Consider the following 26,572-nt stretch of genomic DNA (forward strand, 5'->3'; position numbering starts at 1 on the left):
GCAATATGGCAGTGGAAATAAAACAAGTTTATCTCCAGAAAATCTTCCAAATTCAGAGTAAGGACAAACAAACATCAGTGCCTTCTCCCAGACTAACATCCTCAATATCGCCACCTTAGATACTAAAGCTGACACTGAGTTCCAAGCTCTGCTATAGGAAGTGTAGGTCAGAGAAGATTCAAGGATATATTCAACGTTTCCTTTAAGAATGTTGTTTCTATTTCCACAGATGATAACGGACCTCCAGCTTTTTGTTTTAATTTTAAGCTAAAACTATTGGCCTCCCCTCTCACCGTGGCCTGAGTGCTATCTCTCTCTCCCTTGTTAGTGAGAACGAGCGAGCCTGTGGGATGTCAAAGTGTTGGGATGAACAGTGTCTTTTTTAATGGACTAGGTCAGGGGTCGGCAACCCGCGGCTCTGGAGCCGCATGCGACTCTTTCAACCCTGTGCTGTGGCTCCCTGTGGCTTTGGAAAATAAATGGTGAGTATTTAATTAAAATGTAGTTTATGTTAGTTTGTTAGTTTTTGAAATGTAATTCTAAATTTGAAGATTATGGTGATCTTGTACAATCTAAATAAAACGTTGTGGTGACCCATTTCCTGGCACATCCGAACCGGCTCACAATTTGCCAGCGTTCCGGCTAAGGGTGATAGCCTATGGGGGTTTGTGAGCACGTGTCTTTTGGAGCATCCGCGCCCACGGGGGGGGGGCAGGTTGAGAGAGGCTTAAAAGCAAGGCTGTGTAGTTCAAATAAAGTTATCTTTGACTGCAGTTTAACCACTCCATGTTGTTATTTTAGCGCTGCGTGTAGCACACCTCTACAACGTATTTTTATCGCTATTAATATACGTCACCACTGCCAATGCCTGACACCCACCAGTGCGCGATTTCTTTTAATTTTTCAATCCAAGGTAGGCTAACTATGGAGTAACCTTCAACCCAACGTCTTTTTTTCAGAGTTCGAAATGTTTTTGTTGCATGCAGAAATGTAATTTCATTTGCTCTGCAGGAGTTCATTGATTTCATAAATGCAACACATTATAGTTTGTTTATACATAGCATAAAGGCAAAAAAAAACGTTGTATGTAGTGTTATTTCATTTTAAATGTCAAACGGGTTTTGTGGCTCCCAGTGTTTTCTTTTCTGTGGGAAGCGGGTCCATATGGCTCTTTCAGTGGTAAAGGTTGCCGACCCCTGGACTAGGTCAAGGTCTCTTTAAAGGTTTTGCTATTGCTTGCATGACAGATGGTGGGGGGATGCTTTTGCTGAGGCAGATGGGGGGAGGGTTGATGTTTTGCTGTTGCTTGTTCATGGGGGGAGAAGGATTTGGGATTCTAAGGTCTGTCATCCATTCTTTCGGGCTATTTTCTTTTGTTTTCGTGGGTGTCTGTGGAGAGTAAGAATTTCAGGTTGTATACTGTATAAATTCTCGGCTATTAAATGGAACTATTGCAGTTTCTAGTATCTGCAGCTCTTTTTGTCCCCCTGATCAGCGCCTCTGTTTAATTTTGAGCAAATCATCTGTGCTTTCGCTCACTATTCAGATGCGCTGAATGGCAATGCTCTTAGCACTTGGTCTGTATAAACACAAAGCAAACATGACACAAAGTAAATTGTTACAAATGCACCACATCAGTCCTTTATGGTTTACTTATTTTTTAAAAAATAAAGTTAAATGTTCTTATTCATGGCCTGTTTTCTCTCTTTTCCCAGCCTTTTCCTCCAGGAGAGCCACAACCTTGTTGTAGGCTTTGGAGGCCTGCGTGCCTCAGTGACCCGGAGAGCCACCTGAGCTGGAGTCAGGGCTTTATGCTTTGGCTCTTGGTTGGCTCACCCATTCCAAGCAGGTTAAAGGGTAGAGGCCAAACTAAGCACGGTCCACAGGTCCTCCAGGTTCAGGGGTTCAACTCAGGGCCATCAACCCTGACTTAGTAAAGCAAAATAGTTCCAGAAACAGCAACAAGGAATCCTTCTACATCTGAGCGCAACGGTATTCCTGAGTCTCCACCCGGAACTTGCATGCATGATAGTAGTGAAATCCGAGAGAAGGCTACTGACACGATGAAGGAAGTCCTGAACACTGCAGAGATGGAGGATCTTCACTGCTGCCCTAAGCGCAAGCGGCATAAGGGCAACAAGTGAGTGCAGCCTTTTCCTCATCCTGCATCCAAAATACACAAATATTACAAAGATTTGACGAATAACTGCAAGATCAAATAATGATGTATTTCATTTTTTTGGGATTAAGGATACAAGAACTAGTCAAATAACTTAAAAGACTTTTAAGACACTTGTGTAGGAGCCATGCATCTGTTTTCTATCTGCACGGTACTCTGTGTCGCGTGTTTATTGTAACTACCCACATGAGTGGGGGGAGTGTGATGAAAGCTAGGGGAATGTTACGTCTTCATGCTTATTTTGTGTCTGTTTGTACCTGGGGACCAGCGGATGCCGTACCTTTTGCTAAACACTCAATAATGCTTAACTTCTACTTGGGCATGCTTAAGTTTCATCGCTTCAAGATTGTATGTATGTTTACTAAATGTTAAAGGGATCAGATTTTGACTTTTGGGGCAATGATTGGAGCTGGATGTGTGAAATGCCAGTATGACAAACCTGTAGGGTCACTGGCAGTGGCAACTGTTTTGCTTTTGGTTTGGTTTGGGTTTATTGCTACAACTTGAAAAATGGTTAACGTCCAGCACAAATAAATCTTTAAGCCGTGGATTTGGGGTGTGTTTGTTAACCTTATAGGAATACCAAGGAATGTTCAAGAATAAAGGCAAAGAAAAGGTGATTTGGTCTTTCAAAACCCTTCTGCAGCTTTGTGTGAACATGACCACCCATTTACAAATGTTTTCCCCATATTCCTTTGAGACCCATTTCAGACTTAATATTAACAACTGAGCTAGCCTTTAGCAGGTTTCCAAATTTCTTGCACCCTCCGCAAGTTTAGCATTTTTAAATATCACAGCTTGAAAGTGAAATATTATGCCAAAGAAGGTAATGGCTACTTAAAGCCATAAGTTAAATTGGAACAATGAACAAGTACCTTATATTGGTATTCAGTAAAGACGATGATGATCAAACATCAGAACAGAAGGTGGTAGAGGTAATGGAGTGCTAGGGTGGAAACTGATAGGGAGGATACACTGAAAAGATTGGCTGTGGTTGGGTATGATCAGCTACCTGGTCCAGATTTACATCCCAAATTATTAAGGTAGGTGTGGTTGAGATAGCCAGAGGGCTAGCCATCATCTCCCAATCTCCCAGTGATTCAGCAGACGTACTAGAAGATGGAAAAAAAGCCAAATGTGGCATCCTCATTTTAGCAAAGGTGACCCTATAATTATTCATTCCATAAAACACAAGTAGTCAATAAAGTATTAGAAACAGTAATCAAGGAACAAAATGAACACGTGCATTAATGAAGTAATTGAGGAGTATAAGCATGGAACTTTAAAAGGCAGAAGTGTTTGACTAAACTAAACAGATGAAATACAACTTGGAAACATGAGGTGATGCATTTTGGAAGAAGTGATTAAAAAATATAACATGGACAGTAACCTCAAGATGGCACTGAGCTGCAGATTTTCCATAGGGTTTGTGGCTCATCTTAGGTTTTTAGGAACACTGCAGGAAGTTAGGGGTGCAGTTAGGGTTGAGTGGAGTAAGAGGTCAAGGACACTATCTGGAGATGTCGAGGAAGGAGCCAAAGGTCGGTGTTGAGGACAGAGAACTCTGAGGCCCCGACAATGAGGGCCATTGATTCCATAAGGCTGGTAGGTCACGTGGTCAAAACCCACAGCTTGGTGAGAATGGAGGTCAAGGTTCTGTGATCAGCGTGTCCTGGGGTCAAATCCCAACAATCAGCAAGTCCAGAATTTTAAACCTGGGGCTGGTGAGTCTGGGGCAGCCCTTAGGTCAGTGAGTCAGACATCATCGGCTTGATGTCTGCGAATCCAGGGCCTGGGCCAAGGACGGGAGGCTCTGAGGTGACCTGTCTCAGGGCTGGAGGCCTAGCTCTGTGTGTGGAATGTAGAGCGGGAAAAGGGCTTGTTTGCTGTTGTTGTATATTAACTCCATGTTGTTCTGCTGAACATTAAGGGCATGCTACACTGGCACCGGAATGTGTAGTAATACCTAATGGATGCCCCCAGCACATCCTTGCAGTGTGTTTGTTGTTAATGCAAATGGTTCAGTTCACTGTGTTTTGACGTACATGTAATAAATAAATCTAATGTAAAGGCATTGTCCTAAGGAATGTGCAGGAACAGGGACCTGGAGATTCACGTGCCTAAACTTTGAAGATGGCACAATGTAAGAATCTTGAAAATAAACACAAAACCCCAGATGTGACAAGTCACTGTTTAGGTCACGACTAGGTAATGCATCCTGTTCTGGTCACTGGAGACTAGGAAGGTACCTCAGATGGTGCAGATTTACAGACTGGTTCCATGGGCAAAATATTTTAGTTGGGGGGGAAGTTGCAATTATTCTCAGTGGAGTAAAGGAATTTGAGAAGAGATTTCATTGAGATGTGTATGATTGTGAGAGCTTATGGTAAGATGGACAGGGAAAAGCTAGCCCTGGATACAGGAATACATGAAAGACACAAGTGGGAAAAGAACGCTCTTTCTGAATACTGTATGATAATGACTCAGAAACTGTAGTCTCTGAATTGGTAGAGTTGAAAACAATGATTCCTAAAGGGTATTGGAAAGACATCCAGGAAAAAGAGGACAGGTAGGACTACAGTGACATGCAGGGGCATATAAACTGAGGACCCCTCTATCTTTCAGTTACAGATATGAACTTATCTGTAATATAATATTGAGTCTGCATGCACTCAATAAAGAAATTCTTTACAGAGTGCAAGTGTAAATTCAATAGTCCTTTGAGCCATGATAACTTCCATTAGATTTTTAGATGGAGGTTATCATGGCTAACGGATAACTGCTAACGGAAGAAGATGGCACCAGCAAACAACACTACCAAAGGCTACGTCCTCGACAAGTTGTAAAACAACTCCTTTTACATCGTCTTTTATTTCAGATATGGTTCTGCTTCTATAGAAGCATTCTGATGTTGTTTTTGGGCTGATTGGGTGATCTGACACTTCCCTGTCTCTGACAGGTTTTCACAAGGCTGCGACCAAAGTGTAAGGCATGGAGGCCAGGAAACCAGGTCTGTGTGTGACAGTCTGTCTCTCCCTCTTGCTCGTTGCTTCTAAGGGAAGGTCCTTGCGTTTGAATGATCTCTCTCTCTCCTTTGATGCAACACACAGCTCGAACCACATCATCAAGTTCGCCGATGACACAACCATGGTGGGTCTCTTCAGCAAGAATGATGAGTCAGCTTACAGAGAGGAGGTGCAGCAGCTAATGGACTGGTGCAGAGCCAACAACCTGTCTCTGAATGTGAACAAAAGAGATGGTTGCTGAGTTCAGGAGGGCACGGAGCGACCACTCCCCGCTGAACATCGACGGCTCCTCGGTAGAGATCGTTAAGGGCACCAAATTTCTTGGTGTTCACCTGGCAGAGAATCTCACCTGGTCCCTCAACACCAGCTCCATAGCAAAGAAAGCCCAGCAGCGTCTCTACTTTCTGTGAAGGCTGAGGAAAGTCCATCTTCCACCCCCCATCCTCATCACATTCTACAGGGGTTGTATTGAGAGCATCCTGAGCAGCTGCATCACTTCCTGGTTCGGAAATTGCACCATCTCAGATCGCAAGACCCTGCAGCGGATAGTGAGGTCAGCTGAGAATATCATCGGGGTCTCTCTTCCTGTCATTACAGACATTTACACTACACGCTGCATCCTCAAAGCAAACAGCATTATGAAGGACCCCATGCACCCCTCATACAAACTCTTCTCCCTCCTGCTGTCTGGGAAAAGGCACTGAAGCATTCAGGCTCTCACGACCAGACTATGTAAGTTTCTGCCCCCAAGCTATCAGACTCCTCAGTACCCAGAGCCTGGACTGACATCAACTTACTGCCCTCTACTGTGCCTATTGTCTTGTTTATTATTTATTGTAATGCCTGCACTGTTTTGTGCACTTTATGCAGTCCTGGGTAGGTCTGTAGTCTAGTGTTGTAGCGGTGTGCTACACGCAGTGCTAAAATAACGACATGGAGTCGGTAAACTGCAGTTAAAGAAAGATTTTATTCAAACTTCACAGCCTTACTTTAAAGCCTCCCTGATCCCGCCCTCCCCGGGCGCGGATGCTGTAGGGGCACATACTCACAATCCCCCGCAGGCTTTTCCCTTTGTTGGTGAAGCAGACCTGGTGCCCTTTTGGGACTGGCCTTTGTGCCGGCGTGCTGGCTATTTGTGAGCTGGTTCGAGTGTGCTAGGAAGTGGGTTGCCACATAACCCCCCCACAGAACCGGCGATACACCCCCCAATGTCCACAGTCTGGGCCGGACCCTGTTAGGGAGGTCGGCCTCTGCACCGCAGTGCCAGAAACTCGACCGGTTGCGCCGTCCACATGGGCCGACTTGAGTCGGTCCACCGTGAAAACCTCCTCTCTCCCCCCAACATCCAGCACGAACGTGGACCCGTTGTTCCTGAGCACCGTAAACGGCCCCTCGTAGGGCCGTTGCAGCGGTGGTTAATGCCCACCCTTTCGTACAAACACAAACTTACAGTTCTGCAGGTCTTGGGGTACACAGGTCGGGTTCTGCCCATGCTGCGAAGTGGGTATGGGGGCCAGGTCACCGAGCCTCTCGCGTAGTCTGCCCAGGACTGCTGCGGGTTCTTCCTCTTGCCCCCTTGGGGCTGGTATGAACTCCCCGGGGACGACCAGGGGTGCGCCGTACACCAACTCGGCCGACGAGGCGTGCAGATCATCTTTGGGTGTCGTGCGGATGCCGAGAAGGACCCAGGGAAGCTCGTCCGCCCAGTTGGCTCCTCTCAGGCGGGCCATGAGAGCCGACTTCAGGTGACGGTGGAAACGCTCCACTAGCCCGTTCGACTGTGGGTGGTAGGCAGTTGTGTGGTGCAGCTGAGTCCCCAAAAGACTGGCCATAGCTGACCACTGGCTGGAGGTGAACTGGGCGCCTCTGTCGGAGGTAATGTGGGCTGGTACACCAAAGCGAGATACCCAGGTGACAATCAGTGCCCGGGAGCAAGATTCGGAGGTGGTGTTGGTGAGTGGGACCGCCTCCGGCCATCTTGTGAACCGGTCCACGATAGTCAGGAGGTGCCGCGCTCCACGCGACACTGGCAGGGGGCCCACGATATCCACATGAGTGTGATCAAAACGCCGGTGGGTGGGGTGGAACTGCTGCGGCAGAGCTTTGGTGTGCCGCTGCACCTTGGCCGTCCGGCAGTGCATGCACGTTTTGGCCCATTCACTGACCTGCTTGCGGAGTCAGTGCCAAACAAAGCTGCTGGAGACCAGCCGGACAGTTGTCCTGATGGAGGGGTGCACCAAGTTATGAATGGAGTCGAAAATGCGTTGCCGCCAAGGTGCTGGGACGACGGGATGGGGCTGGCTGATGGCGATGACACAGAGTAGGGTCCTCTCACCCGGGCCTGCGGTTCTGTAACTCGGGATCTCCTCGTCTGCCTGCTGCGCCTCTCCCAGCGCCTCAGTCTACCCCTTGGGAAAGGGCATGAATGTTAGGGCGAGAGAGCGCATCCGCCACGACATTGTCTTTACCCGAAACATGCTGGACATCCGTCGTGTATTCAGAGATGTAGGACAGGTGGCGTTGCTGGCGGGACGACCAGGGATCGGACACCTTCGTGAACGTAAAGGTAAACGGCTTGTGGTCCGTGAATGCGGTGAAGGGCCTACCTTCTAAGAAGTACCTGAAATGCCGGATTGCCATGTATAGCGCCAACAGTTCCCGGTCGAAAGCACTGTATTTGAGCTCGGGTGGTCGCAGGTGTTTGCTGAAAAATGTCAGGGGTTGCCAGCGACCCGCGATGAGTTGCTCCAGCACCCCACCGACTGCCGTGTTAGATGCGTCCACTGTGAGGGCGGTAGGGACGTCCATTCTGGGGTGCACTAGCATCGCGGCGTTCGCCAAGGCTTCCTTCATTTGAATGAAAGAGGCGGCGGACTCCTCGTCCCAGGTAATGTCCTTGCCTGGACCTGACATCATGGCGAGAATTCGGGCAGCTGAAGGGAGGAAGCGGTGGTAGAAATTTACCATACCCACGAATTCCTGAAGGCCTTTGATCGTGATGGGTCGGGGGAAATGGCGGACCGCATCTACTTTAGCGGGCAGAGGGGTTGCCCCGTCTGTGGTAATCCTGTGGCCCAGGAAGTCAATGGTGTTGAGCCTGAACTGGCATTTGGCCAGGTTGATTGTCAGGCCGTATTCACTCAGTTGGGTATAGAGTTGACGGAGGTGGGACAGATGCTCCTGACGACTGCTGCTGGCTATGAGGATGTCGTCCAAATAGATGAAAGCGAAGTCCAGGTCCCGTCCCACCGCGTCCATTAACCGCTGGAACGTCTGTGAGGCATTCTTCAGGCAGAACGGCATGCGGAGGAACTCGAAAAGGCTGAACGGGGTGATGAGAGCCGTTTTGGGGACGTCGTCCGGATGCATCGGGATTTGATGGTACCCTTGGACGAGATCTACCTTGGAGAAGATCCATGCGCCGTGCAGGTTTGCTGCAAAGTCCTGAATGTGCGGCACAGGGTAGCGGTCTGGTGTTGTAGCCTCGTTCAGCCTGCGGTAGTCGCCGCATGGTCTCCAGCCCCCTGTCGCTTTGGGCACCATGTGCAGGGGGGAGGCCCATGGGCTGTCGGACCGCCGGATGATCCCCAATTCCTCCATCCTCTTGAACTCCTCCTTCGCCAGTCAGAGCTTGTCTGGGGGAAGCTGCTGAGCGCGGGCGTGGAGGGGTGGTCCCTGTGTCCGGATGTGGTGCTGTACGCCGTGTCGGAGCATGGCTGCCGTGAACTGTGGTGCCAGAACCGATGGGAAATCCGCCAGGACTCTGGTGAAGTCGTTGTCGGACAGCGTGATGGAGTCTAGGTGTGGGGCTGGCAACTGGGCTTCTCCCAGGAGAATGTCTAAAAGGTCTCGGCGTGGACCAGCAGGCTGTGAGCCCGCAAAAAATCTGCACCCAGAAGCGTCTGGGCTACGGCGGCCAGTGTGAAGTCCCACATGAACCTGCTGGAGCTGAACTGTAGCTGCACCGTACGGGTGCCGTAGGTCCTTACTGTGCTGCCGTTCATGGCCCTCAGGGGGCGACCCGGTGCCCTGTTGCGGGTGTCGTAACTCGTCGGAGGTAAGACACTGATCTCGGCACCAGTGTCGACCAAAAAACGGCGTCCCGACCTTCTATCCCACACATACAGGAGGCTATCCCGATGGCCAGCCGCCGTAGCCATCAGTGGCGGCTGGCCCTGGCGTTTCCCGGGAACTTGCAGGGCGGGCGACAACGGCGGGCTTCTGCGCCCCATCGCTGGTGGTAGAAGCACCATCGTTCTTTGGTCTCCTCACCCCTGCCTCTGGGGTTAGCGGGCTCTGCGGCCGGGCCTGGTCTGGTTTGCTGCTGGGAGTGTGGCCTGGTGATCTGTGCGACGGACGCCCCATTCTCCTTCTTGGCGTTCCACAGCACGTCTGCCCAGGCTGCCACTGTCCGGGGGTCACTGAAATCCGCGTCGGACAGCAGCAGGCGTATGTCCTCGGGCAGCTGCTCCAGGAATGCCTGCTCAAACATGAGGCAGGGTTTGTGTCCGCCAGCCAGAGACAACATCTCATTCATTAAAGCCGATGGTGGCCTGTCTCCCAAGCCATCCAGGTGCAGTAAACGGGCAGCTCGTTCGCACTGTGAGAGTCCGAAAGTCCTTAGGAGCAGGGCTTTGAATTCCGTGTACTTGCCACCCGCTGGGGGAGACTGTACGAACTCCTCAACCTGGGCCGTTGTGGCCTGGTCGAGGGAGCTCACCACGTAGTAGTAACGTGTGTCCTCTGAGGTTATCTGCCGAATGTGGAATTGGGCTTCTGCTTGCTGGAACCACAGGTGAGGTCGCAGCGTCCAGAAGCTTGGCAGTTTCAATGAAACCGCACAAACAGATGCGGCGTCGTTCATCTCTGGTCCAAAAATCGTTTGGACTGTCGGGGTCACCAATTGTAGCAGTGTGCTACACACAGCGCTGAAATAACGACACGGAGTCGGTAAACTGCAGTTAAAGAAAGATTTTATTCGAACTTCACAGTCTTGCTTTAAAGCCTCCCTGATCCCACCCTCCCCGGGCTTGGATGCTGTAGGGGCATGTACTCACAATCCCCCGCAGGCTTTTCCCTTTGTTGGTGAAGCAGACCTGGCGCCCTTTTGGGACTGGCCTTTGTGCCGGCGCGCTGGTTATTTGTGAGTCGGTTCGAGTGCGCTAGGAAGTGGGTCACCACAGTGTAGTTTTTTTTGTCTGTGTTGTTTTTATGTAGTTCAGTGTAGTTTTTGTACTGTTTCATATAGCACCAAGGTCCTGAAAAACATTGTCTCATTTTTACTGTGTACTGTACCAGCAGTTAAGGTCAAAATGACAATAAAAAGTGACTTGACTTGACGCTGTCGGAGGATGGTGCCAGAGCAATGTTTAATCAACATGGTTTGTGGATTGTGGACTCTAACTCAGGTATGATGTGCTTCTAGTTTTTCTGGTTGTTCCAGATAAAGATGCACAGAGTTGGGCATGATGCATTAGCATGGATAGAGAATTGGTTAACTGCTGGAATGCAGAGAGTTGGGATACTGGGTGTTTCTCTGGTTGGCAATCAGTGGTGAGCGGGGTGTCACAGGGGTCGGTGCTGGGCCCACAACTGTTTACGATATATATTAATAATCTGAAAGAGGGGACGAAGTGTAGTGTATCTAACTTTGCTGATGTTACCAAATTAAGTGGAAATGCAAATTATGCAGAAGGTGCAGAGAGATATAGATAGGTTAAGTGCCCTCCTTTACTCCCTGTACACCCATGACTGTGTTGCCAACCACAGCTCCAATTTGTTAATCAAATTTGCTGATGACGCTCCATTGATTGGCTTTATCTCAAACAATAATGAGGTGGCCAACAGGGAAGAATTCATCTCTCCGACACAGTGGTGTCAAGAAAACAACGTCTCCCTCAATGTTGCAGAAAGAAAGGAGCTGGTTGTGGATTACAGGAAGAATGGAGACAGGCTAACCCCTATTGACATCAATGGACCTGGGGTTGAGAGGGTAAACAGCTTTAAGTTCTTTGGCATCCACATCACCGAGGACCTCACGGGTCTGTACACTCCAGCTGTGTGGTGAAAAAGGCACAACAGCACCTCTTTCACCTCAGACAGTTGAGGAAGTTTGGTATGGCCCCCCAAACCCTAAGAACTTTCTACAGGGTCACAATTAAGAGCATCGTAACTGGCTGCATCACTGCCTGGTATGGGAACTGTACCTCCCTTAATTGCAGGATTCTGCAGAGAGTGGTGTAGACAGCCCAGCACATCTGTCGTTGTGAATTTCCCATGATGCAGGACATTTCCAAGGACAGGTGTATAAAAAGGGCCCAGAGGATCATTGAGGACCCAAGTCACCCCAAGCACAATCTATCCCAGCTGCTACCATTCGGGAAATGGTACCACAGCATATAAGCCAGGACCAACAGGCTCCAGGACAGCTTCTTCCACCAGGCCATTAGACTGATTAACTCGCGCTGATTTGAGTGTACTCTATGTTACATTGACTGTTCTATTTATTATAAATTATTATAAATTACTATGATTGCACAATGCACATTTAGATGGAGACATAACGTAAAGATTTTTACTGCTCGTGTATGTGAAGGACGTAAGAAATAAGGCCAATTCAAGTGAGTGGGCAAGGGTCTGGCCGATGGAGTACAATGTTGTCAAATGCGAGGTCGTCCACCTTGGAATGAAAAACGAAAGAGCAGATTATTATTTAAATGGTAAAAAACTGCTGCATGATGCTGTGCAAAGGGATTTGGGAGTGCATGAAGCACAGTAGGTTGGTTTGCAGGTGCAGCAGGCTATCGAGAAGGCAAATGGGATGTTGGCCTTCATTGCTACAGGCATTGAATTTAAGAGCAGGGAAGATACGCTGCAACTGTACAGGGTACTGGTGAGGCCACACCTGGAGTACTGCGTGCAGTTCTGGTCTCCTTACTTGAGGAAGGAGATACTGGCTTTGGAGGCGGTGCAGAGGAGGTTCACCAGGTTGATTCCTGAGATGAGGAGTGTTAGACTATGCGAGAGATTGTATAGCCTGGGACTGTACTCGCTAGAATTCAGAAGAATGAGATATAAAACATATAAAATTATGAAAGGGATAGATCAGGTAGAGACAGGAAGGTTGTTTCCACTGGTAGGTGAAACTAGAACTAGGCCACATAGCCTCAAGATTCGGGGGAGTAAATTTAGGATGGAGATGAGGAGGAACTGCTTTTCCCAAAGAGTGGTGAATTTGTGGAATTCTCTGCCCAATGAAGCAGTGGAGGCTACCTCAGTAAATATATTGAAGACAAGTTTGGACAGGTTCTTGCGTAGCAGGGGAATTAAGGGTTATGGGGGAAAGGCAGGTAGGTGCTGATGAGTCCATGGTCGGATGGACCCTCGGAGTGCCAATAGGCTGGTCCTGGACTTATTTCCACTTGGCATGATTAACTTATTATTATTTAATTATTTATGGCTTTATATTGCTATATTTCTACACTATTCTTGGTTGGCGCGGCTGTAACGAAACCCACTTTCCCTCAGGATCAATAAAGTATGTCTGTCTGGATCAGCCATGATCTTATTGAATGGTGGAGCAGGCTCGATAGGCCAGATGGCCGACTCCTGCTCCTTTTTCTTATGTTGCTAGCTTGAGTGATTTTGCATTGAGGCTGCCTGCAGATAATGAGCACTGAGCTGGACTGGATATGCCTTTTTATTTTGTGTTTTATTTCCTATGCTCTTGCTGATTTGTTTTTTGTTATTGTTTGCGTGATTTGCTTTCTTTTGCACATGAGAGGGGTGGGTTGACGTTTTATTCTTAGTACAGGTTCCATTGTTCTCCGTTTAGTTACTGTCTGTGGGGAAGATGAATCTCAGCATTGTATACTGCATACATACTTTGATAACACTGGACAACAAAGATTTTGCTTCCTGAATACTTATAAGTGGATCTAATGGATTATGGGCTGCTAATCATGAAAATGGCCATGAAATTTCCCTGTCATGCACCATTATTTGTTATTTCAGTTCATAATTGAAGTCAGTTAAAATGTTGCCCAGAATGTAAACTGAAACTTTTTCTATCTTGTCCAGGCATACCTGGGCATGCTTAGGCAGGGCAGGTGCTGCATGGCAGGACAGGTTTTAGAAAGGCTATAAAAGCATCACACACAGCCTTCTATACATTGTGTTCACATGTAGATCAGCTTGTGATCATCAGAATCAGGTTTATTATCACCGGCATGTGACGTGAAATCTGTTAACTTAGCAGCAGCAATTCAATGCAATACAGAGAGAAAAAAAATAAGTAAAATAAAACATAATAATAAACAAATCAATTACGTATATTGAATAGATTTTAAAAATGTGCAAAAAGGGGAATACTGTATATTAAAAAAAAAGTGAGATAGTGGCCAAAGCTTCAGTGTCCATTTAGGAATCAGATAGCAGAGGGGAAGAAGCTGTTCTTGAATCGCTGAGTGTGTGTCTTGAGACTCTGTACCTCCTACCTGATGGCAACAGTGAGAAAAGGGCATGACTTGGGTGCTGGAGGCCTTTGTGAGACACTGCTCCCTGATACATATCGCAAATACTTTATGTACATAGATAAATCCAAGGAAGGCGACGGGCCCAGATGGCGTCCCGGGACGGGTTCTCCGGGCCTGTGCAAGTGAGCTAGCTGGAGTGTTTGCTGACACGTTCAACTGCTCCCTGCTTCAGTCTAAGATCCCTTGTGTTTTAAGAAGGCAACGATAATCCCGGTGCCGAAGAAAAGCAAGGTGGCATGCCTGAATGACTACCGACCTGTGGCTCTAACACCAATTGCTATGAAGTGCTTCCAGCGATTGGTTATGGCACACATCAACCATAACCTACCAGTCAACCTCGGCGCTTTGCAATTCACCTACCGGAGCAACAGGTCAACAGCAGATGCCATCTGTCTGGCACTACATTCCTCCTTAAAACATCTGGAGAATAAAAACACATATGTAAGGCTCCTTTCATAGACTACAGCTCTGCCTTTAATACCATCATTCCAAATAAACTGATTCCTAAGCTCCGGAACCTGGGTCTTAGCACCCAGATCTGCAGCGGGATCTTCAACTTCCTCACAGACAGGACCCAGGCTGTAAAGATAGGGGACAAGCTCTCCTCTACAATCACTCTGAGCACCAGTGCCCCACAAGGCTGTGTACTCAGCCCCCTGCTGTACTCACTGTACACTGTAGCATAGTTTCCATCAAACTCAATATATAAGTTTGCTGATGACACCACAGTTATAGACTGTATCTTGGGTAATGATGAGGCTGAGTACAGGGGGGAAATTAAGAACCTGGTGGCATGGTGCGAAGACAATAACCTATCCCTCAATGTCAGCAAGACAAAGGAATTGGTTGTTGACTTCAGAAGGAGTAGTGGACCACACAACCCCATCTACATGATGGTGCGCAGGTGGAACAGGTCAAAAGCTTTAAGTTCCTCAGGGCGAATATCACAAATGACCTGACTTGGTCTAACCAAGCAGAGTCCACTGCCAAGAAGGCCCACCAGTGCCTTTATTTCCTGAGAAAGCTGAAGAAATTTGGCCTGTCCCCTAAAACCCTCACTAATTTTTATAGGTGCACCGTAGAAAGCATTCTTCTAGGGTGCATCACAACCTGGTATGGAAGTTGTCCTGTCCAAGACCGGAAGAAGCTGCAGAAGATCATGAACATAGCCCAGCATATCACACAAACCAATCTTCCATCCTTGGACTCACTTTACACCGCACGCTGTCAGAGCAGTGCTGCCAGGATAATCAAGGACACAACCCACCCAACCAACACACTTTTTGTCCCACTTCCCTCCAGGAGAAGGTACAGGATCATGAAGATTCGTACGGCCAGATTTGGGAACAGCTTCTTTCCAACTGTGATAAGACTGCTGAACAGATCCTGACCCGGATCTGGGCTGTATCTTCCAAATATCCGGGCCTGACTTGCACTACCTTACTTTCCCTTTTCTATTTTCTAATTATGAATTTATAATCTAAATTTTTATTATATTTACTTTGATTTGTACTTCAGGGAACACAAAGCACAGCAACAAATATCACTGTAATGATTGTACACTCTAGTATCAATTGTTTGGTGACAATAAAGTAAAGTAAGTATTGGTATACTCAATATAATAAAATAATTGTATTTTCAGCAGAATTCGTGATAACAAAGTGTCTCGCTAATTTACAACAGCCATGATAATTTCTGTTATATTTGTGGCGAGTACTGTATACACTTAAATCTCAAAGATGGAGCAGGACTCCTTTTATTATTATTAAGAAAGCTTATGAGCTCTACTTTGGTGTAAAATTGGTGATCGAGACAAAGCCTGGGCTCCTCACATTCATTGCACAACATGCGCTGTTGATCTTAGAGCTTGCCTCAGAGGGAGTCAATTCCATTCACTGTCCCGATGATAGGGCGAGAGCTGAAGGATCATCTGACAGACTCTGTTTCTGTCTGACCAGTATGTCTGGTTTCTCTACTAAAATTTCCGTGAAGGACTGTTATATTTGAGACAGATGTTTTCCAGAATAACCGATCCCAAGATTAATGAAGGCATTGTATTGGTCCTTAAATCAAAGAGGTCATCAATGACAGGCTGAGAACTTCTAGAGAGACCAGAGAAAACCACATGGAATGCATTTAGGAATGTTGGTGAAAATTTTCTTGCCAATTACAGAGCACAGAACTATGTGCAGCTGGTTGACAACACGCTTCAAGCATACAAAACCATGAAGTGCAACATGCCACTAAAGATTAATTTTCTGCATTCCCATTTAGAATTCCGCCCTGCAAGTCTTGGCACTGTCAGTGACGAGCATGGCGAAAGGTTTCACAAGGACAGTGTGGTCATGGAGAAATGGTATCAGTGTAAATGGAATCCATCAGAACTAGCTGATTATTGTTGGACACTTAAGCAAGAAGCCTCAGATACCGAGTACAAATGAAAATCATTTTAACAAAACATTTTTAGCTTAGTTGAAGTCAGTACCATTAGGCAATTAAACACGTTATATTCAATAAAAATTAATTTCTTGTTCCTCCAAATTCCCAAGTGATACAAATAGTCTGAAATTGTATTTGTGTTCAGCTTCAAGCAGTCTATTAAAACCCAAAAAAGAGGAAGCAACACTTCTGGGAAAAAATTTACTGTCCAGTGTAACAAATATACTTTGAATCTTTATGCCTGATAGAAATTGTTTCTTTCTAGTTACCCATCGGCTCTCTCTAATATCTTAAACTTCAAACAAATCATTATTTGATATTCCACTATTCAGGGTGAACAAGGGCAGGGCAAATATCTTTCTTGTAAATAGACATGGTTGTCGAGGTAAACATGTTGTGGTGCCTGGAATGTTCATATTCTCCAAGTGTGGTTTTGTACAGCTGTAATCTGATGTATACTTACTCAAATTACATTTAAAACAGATAGTAACTTTCTTGAACACTGCTGCAAATTGAAAAACAAAATACAAATAAACTCTTCTCGGGTCTCCAGGCATGTAGAGGTATCGATGAAGATGGCAGAGTTTGTCACTGAAACATCGATTATTATCGATACCTGTACCCTGCTGGAACACAACAGCGGATGGCACCCAATGTCAGAGCTATCGAACAGATAAAGCTGTAAATACATATCAAAATCAAAACTGCAGGGGCCGGAAATCTGAAATAAAAACAGAAAATGCTTTCAGTAGTCAGTGAGTGTCATCCCTGGAAAGATAAGCAAGGTTAATGCTTGAAATTGCTGACTCGTCAGAATTGGATTATAGAGAAATGTTGCAGAGGGCATGGGAGGACAGAGGGTAACACCAATGTTATCATGAGGAGGAGCTGGAGCAGATGCCATTTTGTTGATAGGTTAATGAGGTCAATTAAAGAACACAAGAAAAAGAACCTTAAAATTGAAATGAGAGCAGTTGGGGAGAAGCAGATAAATTTGTAAAATATTATGTTATGGTCTTCTCCTCTTAACCTGCACTTTAAATTTCAGAAGTTGAGGAATTATCACATTTTCTCTGGCTTTTAGCCTTTTATGACATTATTTGACAAGGATGAGTGAATATATGGGTCTGGGGTTTATGTCAGAGGTAATTTACTCGTCCAAGGACATTGTGGCAGCATTACTTTGCAAATCTGTTAATGGGTGTTCTCTTCACTGTTTTCATATACTTTATGATCTTCCAAAGATGTTAAGAGTATCATCTTTAGCAACCCACAAGGTGCTGGAGGAATTCAGCAAGACAGGTAGCATCTATGCAGCAAAAGTGGACAATTAGAATTTCAGGTCAAGACCCTTCTTCAGTATGGGAAAGAGGGGAGAGGGCCAGTGTAAAAGGGTGGGGGTGGGTGTGAATATGGTGAAGCATGAGCTGGCAAGTTTCATGCAAGTGGGGGAAGATACAGAGTGGGACTGAGGTAAGAATCTGGGAGGTGATAGGTGGAAGCGGCAAAGGGCTGAATAAGATTAAATCCAATAGGAGAGGGCACAGGACCCTGGAATAAAGAGAAGGAAATCAGGAGGGGGTCATTTTTTGTTCTTTCTGGTATACAACGTGCTGATAGAACTCTTGATCATGAGTGTGGAAGAAAATTGGTATGTCACTGCCTTGTTGAACCACCATCTGCACTTGGCTCTGTTGATGAGAACCATGGCTTGCAATTCCTAATGGAACAGAGACAATGAGGAAGTATATTTCACAGCGAGTTAAATTAGAACAAGGTGCCCCTCCAGTCGAGGTTGCTGAGATTAAAGGATATCATGCACTCCAGTTGACGCTGTTTCATACACGTTTCTTGAATTTGTCATGCGGTGAAAATCACAACTATTGTCTCCCCCAAGGGGTAGAATCCACAAGGCAACCCACTAGATGGTAGCATTTAAGGATCTTTGCAATTTTTTTCCTTGTAGGGAAATTCATCCAAACACTTCTTGACATTCTGATTGCAGTATCAACACAAAGCACAGATGCACACACCCAACGCACACCACAGACATTGCAAATACTGTAATTGCAATGCACAATAGAACTGTTTGAAAATTGTTCACTTTCTAAAACTTAAATACTACAATTGTATAAATTCCTTCTACTCACCTTTTGAATGAGGAGAGCCAAAAGCATTAGTTTATTTCTCAACCCCTGGCCTAAATTAAAGAAACCATTTCCTAGAGTCACAGACTTGTACAGCACAGAATTAGATTGTTTGGCTAGAGCAGTCCATGCCAAAGGTGCCTATCTACTCTAATCTCATTTGCCTGCATTTTGCTCATAACCCTCTAAACTTCTCCTATTGACATATCTGTCCAAATAACTTTTAAACCTTGTAATCATGCCTGTTTCTACCAACAATTCTATGAATACACCATCCTCTGTGCTAAAAAGTTGCCCCTCAGATCTCCTTTAAATCTTTATCCTCTCACCTTTAACCTTTAGCCCTCTAGTTTTAGATTTCCCTACCTTGGGAAAAAGACTAACCATCTATGCTCCTCATAATCTGATAAATCTCTAAGTGGTCACCCCACACCCTCCTTCACTCCAGGGAAGGTAATCCCCAGCCTATCTGGTATCACCTTATTATTCATGTCCCCCAGGACCAGTCAACATTCCTGTGAATTTTGTCTGTACCCACTCTAGATGCACTTTGAATATGTCACATAGTCAGGATCATGATAATTGTGCTCCAAAAGTAAGAGCACGGCTGTCATAACAAAGACATTTTGTCCCTTATAGTTAGAGTTATATATATCATTCTGTAAAATGGAGAAACCTAGAAAATGTAAGTCATCCAGATTGTTCAGCCCAAGTTTATGTTACAGTGAGGATGCTTCTGGACCTTCCTTGATAACTAATTGCTTATGTTAAAAAAATGCCTTTTGTGTTGCAAATGTTGCTTTTGTACAAACATTTAAAGGATTTTAATGGAATCATTAAACAATTAAGAATTTCACAATATAACTTGGCCCATGTTCCTCTCAACCTTTACTATCCAGTTCTCTGTCAAAATGTTCTTTGAACTTTGTAATGAACCATGTTATCTAAAATTGTTAAGCAGAAGATGAGCAATATTTGCTTTACATCATACGACACTGCTCCTAGACTTTTTTTTTTAAAAAAACTCACTCCTCATAACAAATGAAGTGGGTCTTTATCTACTTGATGACCAACACTCTTGTGGTCAAGGCCTGCTCCAAGTTTGGTCAACCATATCCTCAAACATCTCACGTTCTGTCTGCCTTCTTGTTATTTTTGTCTACATACTTTTATTCAGCCTAAGCTTGACCTCTGGTTCCCCTCTCATACATTCACAAAACTGGTTCCCAGCCAGTCAGGTTTCTCACTTCTCATTTTAGTCAAGTCAACCAAATGCAAGAGCCTCATCACCTTCAGTGGCTTATGCCAAACATGAACCAGGTCTCATCACCTATATTGGCTCATGCTGAATGTGCAGCAAGTCACCATATGCAATGAACTAATGAATATTTTCTTGCAATGGGTCAAAGTAGTACATCATATCCTCATTATATGCGTCTTCAGACTCAGCGGATTCACGGTTATGCGAGGAACCTATTTCTACCAACGTCTCCTTATATGCGTTAAACTCACAGTTATGTGCGGAGCACCGCTTTCCCACCAATACAAGTCATGTGCACGTGTCTCACAGTCTCACTCCCGCTAGTCTCACATTGGTTTTGGCAAGGTGTGGATGTGCGATCCTGCGCTCTTAAACTTCTGTTGGTTTTACCTATGGTGCAGTGATTTTGTGCTTGAAATATTTAACTGTGTCTCCTAAGCGTCCGATGTCATGTCCTGGGCCATCAGCCGAGCGGTAGAGAACCGCTTTAACACTTGAAAAAAAGTTGGAAGTTATAAACAGCGCGGCATCAGGTGAAGGTAACACAGCTCTGGGACGCTACTGCTGGGAACAGGATCTTGCCTTTAAAATTCTTTTGTTGCTTGACAATGCACCAGCCCACCCTAAACATTTGGACAGCGATCACCCTAACATAACAGTGCGTGTCCTGCCGCCTGACACATCGCTGATTCAACCACTCGACCAAGGCGTGATCCACCTTCAAGGCGTATTTTTTTTTACGGCGATCTATCTCTCAGATGCTGCAAGCAACAGATGATTTTGAAAATCCTGGGAGGTTACCAACAGTGAGAGAATGGTGAAAGTCAGAACACTTGGCACAAATGGTGATGGACATGGACCTAAGTTTAGAACGGAGTCAGCATTTCAGTCATTCCATGCCATCAACTCTTCTTCCCTACAAGCAAATTTATGCTGAAAAACAAAATGCTGCCAAGCAAACAACCCTCACCACTTTATTCAAACCGGTGTCATCTCCTGCTGCCAGCAGTTCTAAGAGTTCTGTGAGTCTTCCTTCACTCCTTGCTGTGCTTGATGATCCTGACGACCCACAACCATTCACCTTATCCATGTAAAGCTGCCCGACACCACAACAACCACTCATCTCCCGGAGCGAGCACACCTGCCACTGTATACCTTTTTAGAGAAATACCCTTAGAGAGTAAGACCGTATATTTTGGATATATACCTCAAGAATGGTTGAAAAGAGATAAATATTTAATGAATATATGGTTGGTGGTTGGTAAAAAGACTCTTACTAGGAAATTGTTATCACAGGAGAGCCCAACTTTAAATACATGGATGGAAATTGCAATGCACATTTACAAAATGGAGAAGATAACAGCATCTGTTAATCCTAAACTGGAACAATTTGATTCATACTGGGAAAAATGGTTTAACTACATAATGCCTCATAGGTCTGATTTTATTCTCACAAATCAATGAATATGTTGTAAAAAAAATCACTCCCTACTTGTACATAGTTCTTTCCTTTTGCTTGTTTTTTCTTTCCACTCTTTTCTATAAGTGTATACCTCAGATAAATACTTTGTGGAGATTTGTGATATATATGATATATGTACAATGTCTGAAGTACATCTTATGCAAATGTTTGATGAACTTCAATAAAAAAATAAATTACAGAAATATAATACAAATGTTGCCTTGTGGTACTGCTTTTGTGTCATATTGGTATGAAACTGTGAATAAATTACAGATAAACCATACTTAGGAAGCCCTCTGGAACACATCCCTATTTTCTCCATTTAAATAATTATTCACATTATACGTTTTCACATTATGCGCTGAATGCGAGGAACATATCCCTGCGTATAACGAGGATAGGGTGTATCAATATTCTGGAAAGATAATCAAACATCATACATGTATTCCTACAGTTGCCCTATTTCCCACACCCATTCACTGTATTACTGCTTAAAGAAATAACCTAAATGAAGCTTTTTAAACAAAATGAAATCAAAATCACTCAGACTCTTGAGTACTAAAGATGGAGGAATCCTGAAACCTGGTAATGAATCACTCATTCAAGCCCTCCATTAAAAGCTTGGAAGCATGAACAATACCCTCCAACCAGCCTGTGATATTGGAGCCTTGGCAGCAGCAGTTTAAGTCTAAGTTGTGATCATACCATGTACTGATCAGGTGAGCACTCTGCTCCATGCATTGCCTTTGTTGATAGAACCACCGGCATATCTACTTTGCGAGTCACAAAGTAGTCAAGCATATGGAGATGCTTTGACCTTGGGTGTATCCAGATGAAGTAGTTCTTCTTGGTTTGACAAAAGAAAGTGTTTTTAACACACAATTCCACCTGAGCGCAAAAGTTTAGCATAAGGTCACCATTGGTGTTCTTTTTGCCTTTATCAAATTTGCCAATGACACCTTCATAGGTACTGTGATCCTTGCCTACCCTGGCATTGAAATCTCCCAAGATGAGCAACCTGTCTGCCTTAGGGACATTATCAGTTACTTCAGCCAGTTCCTGATTGAAGGACCCCTTGTCTTCGTAGAAAATATACCATGGTTGGTGCATACACATTCATCACACTCAGGAAGGATCCTTTCCAATGGGAACACATAGTCGCATGATCCTTTCAGATATCCCTATCGGAAGTGTTGGCAATTTGCTAGCAATTTTGTTGGAAACAGCAAAGGCCACACCTGCATCTCTCCTTTTGTTGGATTTCCCAATCCAAAAGAAAGTATGAGTATTTTCTTGGATCTGGCCTTGTCCTTCAATCCTTGTCTGGACTGAAGGACAAGGCCAGATCTGGAAGTTGAGAGGAGAATTCAATCAGCTACAAAAATCTTTGGTGCTTTGCAGAAGTGACTTTGGTCTTGCCACAATATTAAAATGGCAACCAAGGTCAAAGTGTATAACATAGCTGTTTTACCATCTCTGCTTTATTCAACTGAAACAATGACATTGTATCAGAAGCACGTCAAGAAATTGACCAAGGCACAACTCAGGCATTTACGCCAAATATTACACATCAAGTGGCAATAGAGGGTACCAGATGTGGAGGTGCCTAAATGTGCTGGGGCAGTCAGCACAGAATCGCTCATCACAGCTTCTCAGCTGCATTGGTCTGGTCATGTCACAAGAATGAGTGAAGATTGTTTACCCAAAGCTGTTTTCTATGGCGAGCTACTTAAAGAGGAAGCATGGTGGTCAGAAGCTGCTCTGCAAAGACGTGCACAAGCGGCATATGAGGAACACTGACATGAATGTCAACACCTGGGAGAAAGATGCTTTGGACAAAAGAAGTTGGCGCTGCGTTGTCAAGAAGTCAATCCCAGCTATCAAGTCAAGTCAGGTCACTTTTATTGTCATTTCGACCACAACTGCTGGTACAGTACACAGTAAAAATGAGACAACGTTTTTCAGAACCATGGTGTTACATGACACAGTACAAAAACTAGACTGAGCTACGTAATAAAAAAACAACACAGAGAAAGCTACACTAGACTACAGACCTACACTGGACTACATAAAGTGCACAAAAGCAGTGCAGGCATTACAATAAATAATAAACAGGACAATAGGGCCAAGGTGTCAGTCCAGGCTCTGGGTATTGAGGAGTCTGATAGCCTGGGGGAAGAAACTGTTACATAGTCTGGTCGTGAGAGCCTGAATGCTTCGGCGCCTTTTCCCAGATGGCAGGAGGGAGAAGAGATTGTATGAGGGGTGCGTGGGGTCCTTCATAATGCTGTTTCCTTTGAGGATGCAGTGTGTAGTGTAAATGTCCGTGATGGCGGGAAGAGAGACCCTGATGATATTCTCAGCTGACCTCACTATCTGCTGCAGGGTCTTGCAATCTGAGATGGTGCAATTTCCGAACCAGGCAGTGATGCAGCTGCTCAGGGTGCTCTCAATACAACCCCTGTAGAATGTGATGAGGATGGGGGGTGGGAGATGGACTTTCCTCAGCCTTCGCAGAAAGCAGACACGCTGCTGGGCTTTCTTTGCTATGGAGCTGGTGTTGAGGGACCAGGTGAGATTCTCTGCCAGGTGAACACCATGAAATTTGGTGTTCTTAATGATCTCTACCGAGGAGCTGTCAATGTTCAGCGGGGAGTGGTCACTCCATGCCCTCCTGAAGTCAACAACCATCTCTTTTGTTCACATTCAGAGACAGGTTGTTGGCTCTGCACCAGTCCATTAGCTGCTGCACCTCCTCTCTGTAAGCTGACTCGTCATTCTTGCTGATGAGACCCACCATGGTCCACCATTGGCGAACTTGATGATGTGATTCGAGCTGTGCATTGCAGCACAGTCGTGGGTCAGCAGAGTGAACAGCAGTGGACCGAGCACACAGCCCTGGGGAGCCCCCGTGCTCTGTGTGATGGTGTTGGAGATGCTGCTCCCAATCCGGACTGACTGAGGTCTCCCAGTCAGGAAATCCAGTATCCAGTTGCAGAGGGAGGTGTTCAGGCCCAGTAGCTCAGCTTTTCAATCAGGTGCTGAGGAATGATTGTGTTGAATGCTGAACTAAAGTCTATGAACAGCATCTGAACGTATGTGTCTTTTTTGTCCAGGTGGGTTAGGGCCAGGTGGCGGGGTGATGGCAATGGCGTCATCTGTTGAGCGGTTGGGACCATATGCAAACTGCAGGGGGTCCAGTGAGGGGGGCAGCAGAGTCTTGATATGCCTCATGACAAGCCTCTCGAAACACTTCATGATGATGGATGTGAGTGCAACAGGACGGTAGTCATTGAGGCAGGACACTGAAGACTTCTTCAGCACGGGGACGATGGTGGTGGCCTTGAAGTACATTAGAACAATGGTGCTGCTCAGGGAGATGTTGAAGATATCAGTGAGGACATCTGCTAACTGGTCTGTACATCCTCTGAGCACTCTATCAGGGATGTTGTCTGGTCCAGCAGCCTTCCGTAGGTTGACCCTGCACAGGGTTCTTCTCACATCGGCCACATTGAGACACAGCACCTGGTCATTTGTAGGAGGGGTGGACTTCCTCACCGCCACGTCATTTTCCGCCTCAAACCGGGCATAGAAGTTATTCAGCACATCTGGGAAGGAAGCATCACCTGCACAGTCTGGTGATGTTGTCCTGTAATTAGTGATGTCCTGGATGCCCTTCCACATTTGCCGCGTGTCGCCGCTGTCCTGGAAGTGGCTGTGGATTAGCTGGGTGTGTGCACGTTTTGCCCCTCTGATATTGAGGAGAAAAAGCAGAAGAAATATGAAGTAGGTCATGAACGCAGACATTCGGTGCTGGACCAGTCAAACTACAAATGCAACTGATGTGGGAGACAGTGCCGATCCAGTGCTGGTCTTGTGGCCCATAAACGTGCCTGCAGAGACTAAACTCTCAGCACGGTCAACATCGAAATCAATGGACAGCCAAAGAGAAGAAAGAAAGATATTTGGGTAGCATGTAGTCACAGTAGATGGGACGCCTGAAAGGCCATTGGTTTATTATCATGTGACCTGCTGGTCCTCACATTGGAGGATGACCCAAATCCAATCCTGTTCTGTCGCACCAGAGGTGACAAGGCCAGCATGGTAACCATAGAGCTCATCAGAAATGAGGCAGGAAGTGCTTTATGGGCCAATGGGTGGGTAGTTAGCAAGATGGTGCACTCCTTCTGCCACTTGTGCAGACTTTCTGTGTGCCACAGATAAACAAATCCTCTGACAGCAAGCAGACTGCATTGTTCCTCTCACCTCACCGTATGCACTCGATCCTTTCTGCCTCCTCACCCAGCTATTTTGGTCCTCATCAAATTCAAGTTTCTTTCTTTAGATCGTGTGAATACGCGGCAGCAACAGGTTGGTGAACAATTTTGCATATGTAACTGGGAAATTCTAGAGTGCCCTTAAGATTGGCATGGTGGTCTGGTCATCAGAATTCTACAGCAGGCTTTAAATGACCAGCTTGTTTTCCTTGCACCTACTAGATGTTCAGTTCAGCTTTTAACCCTTTCTGAAGTTCTCTCCAGTGATGACAAAACTTAGAACAGTTACAGTACAGGAACAAGCTTTTCAGCCCATGATGCTGTGCTGAATTAATTAAACTAATAACACCTAATGAATCTAATCTTTGTCTACAAATGGATCACATCCCTTCAGCCTTTGAATATTCATATGTCTAGCGAAAAGCCTCTTACACTTCCTCCTGTACCTGCCTCCACCACCACCACCCTGGCAGTGCACAACTCTACAAACAAAAACGTCCCATGCATCCCTTTTGAATTTACCACCTCTCACCTTAAATGCAGGTCCTCTAATGATAGACACCACGTGGAAGAACTGAATTGCTTCCACACACTATGGTCTAACTTTCAAGGACCCTGCAACTGCAATTCTGAAATTTATTGTTGTAGTTGCACCATTTGTTGCCTTTTGTACATTGGTTGTTTATCCATCTTTGTGTGCGGTTTTTCATTCATTCTATTGTGTTTCTTTGTATTTACTGTGAATGCCCATAAAAAATCTTGGGCTAGTTTATGGTGATGTATATGTACTTTGACAATAAATTTACTTTGAACTTTGAAGATGTTTGAAATATTTATGCCTCATGATCTTTATGAGATCCCCTGTTGTAATGTGAACAAATTCACCAGAGAGACACTGAAGCTATTGGATATAGACGTCTTTATTCATCACCTGAGACACTCTTGGATGAAGCCTGGCTGACCCAATATTACATGACATTGTTATATGCTAATGATCAAAGATAACAGCCAGACAATTCTATACGTATCTACAATGCTTTGCACTAATTTCAAACAGCAGCCAGTCTTCAGACCTGAATGTGGATGGTAAATTGAATTTTAAATGCAGCTCTGAAGAATAGTCTTCCTGGAGCTGCAGAGAGAGAGACAATACTGATTAACATTCATTTTGGGTGTCTGGAGTGTAGGTGCGAAGGAGGTGTTTGAAAATTCAGAGGAAGCATTGTGGATACAGTGTGACTTTAGAA

The 26,572-nt window shown here is 45.4% G+C and overlaps 1 protein-coding gene across 2 annotated transcripts in view; it reads right to left on the minus strand.

The window, feature by feature from the left end:
* The window catches only part of LOC132378532 (N-acetyllactosaminide beta-1,6-N-acetylglucosaminyl-transferase-like), a 97,844-nt gene that overhangs the window by 2,264 nt on the left and 69,008 nt on the right, over positions 1-26,572 (minus strand). The window contains exon 3 of one of the 2 annotated variants that reach the window (XM_059945500.1): positions 14,100-14,159. The exons of the other annotated variant lie outside the window; for it this stretch is intronic. Coding sequence (XP_059801483.1) covers positions 14,100-14,159 — 60 coding nt within the window. The remainder of the gene's footprint in view (positions 1-14,099; positions 14,160-26,572) is intronic. 2 annotated transcript variants of the gene reach the window in all.

The sequence above is a fragment of the Hypanus sabinus genome, chromosome 20 (assembly GCF_030144855.1).
Source record: "Hypanus sabinus isolate sHypSab1 chromosome 20, sHypSab1.hap1, whole genome shotgun sequence".
NCBI lineage: Eukaryota > Metazoa > Chordata > Chondrichthyes > Myliobatiformes > Dasyatidae > Hypanus > Hypanus sabinus.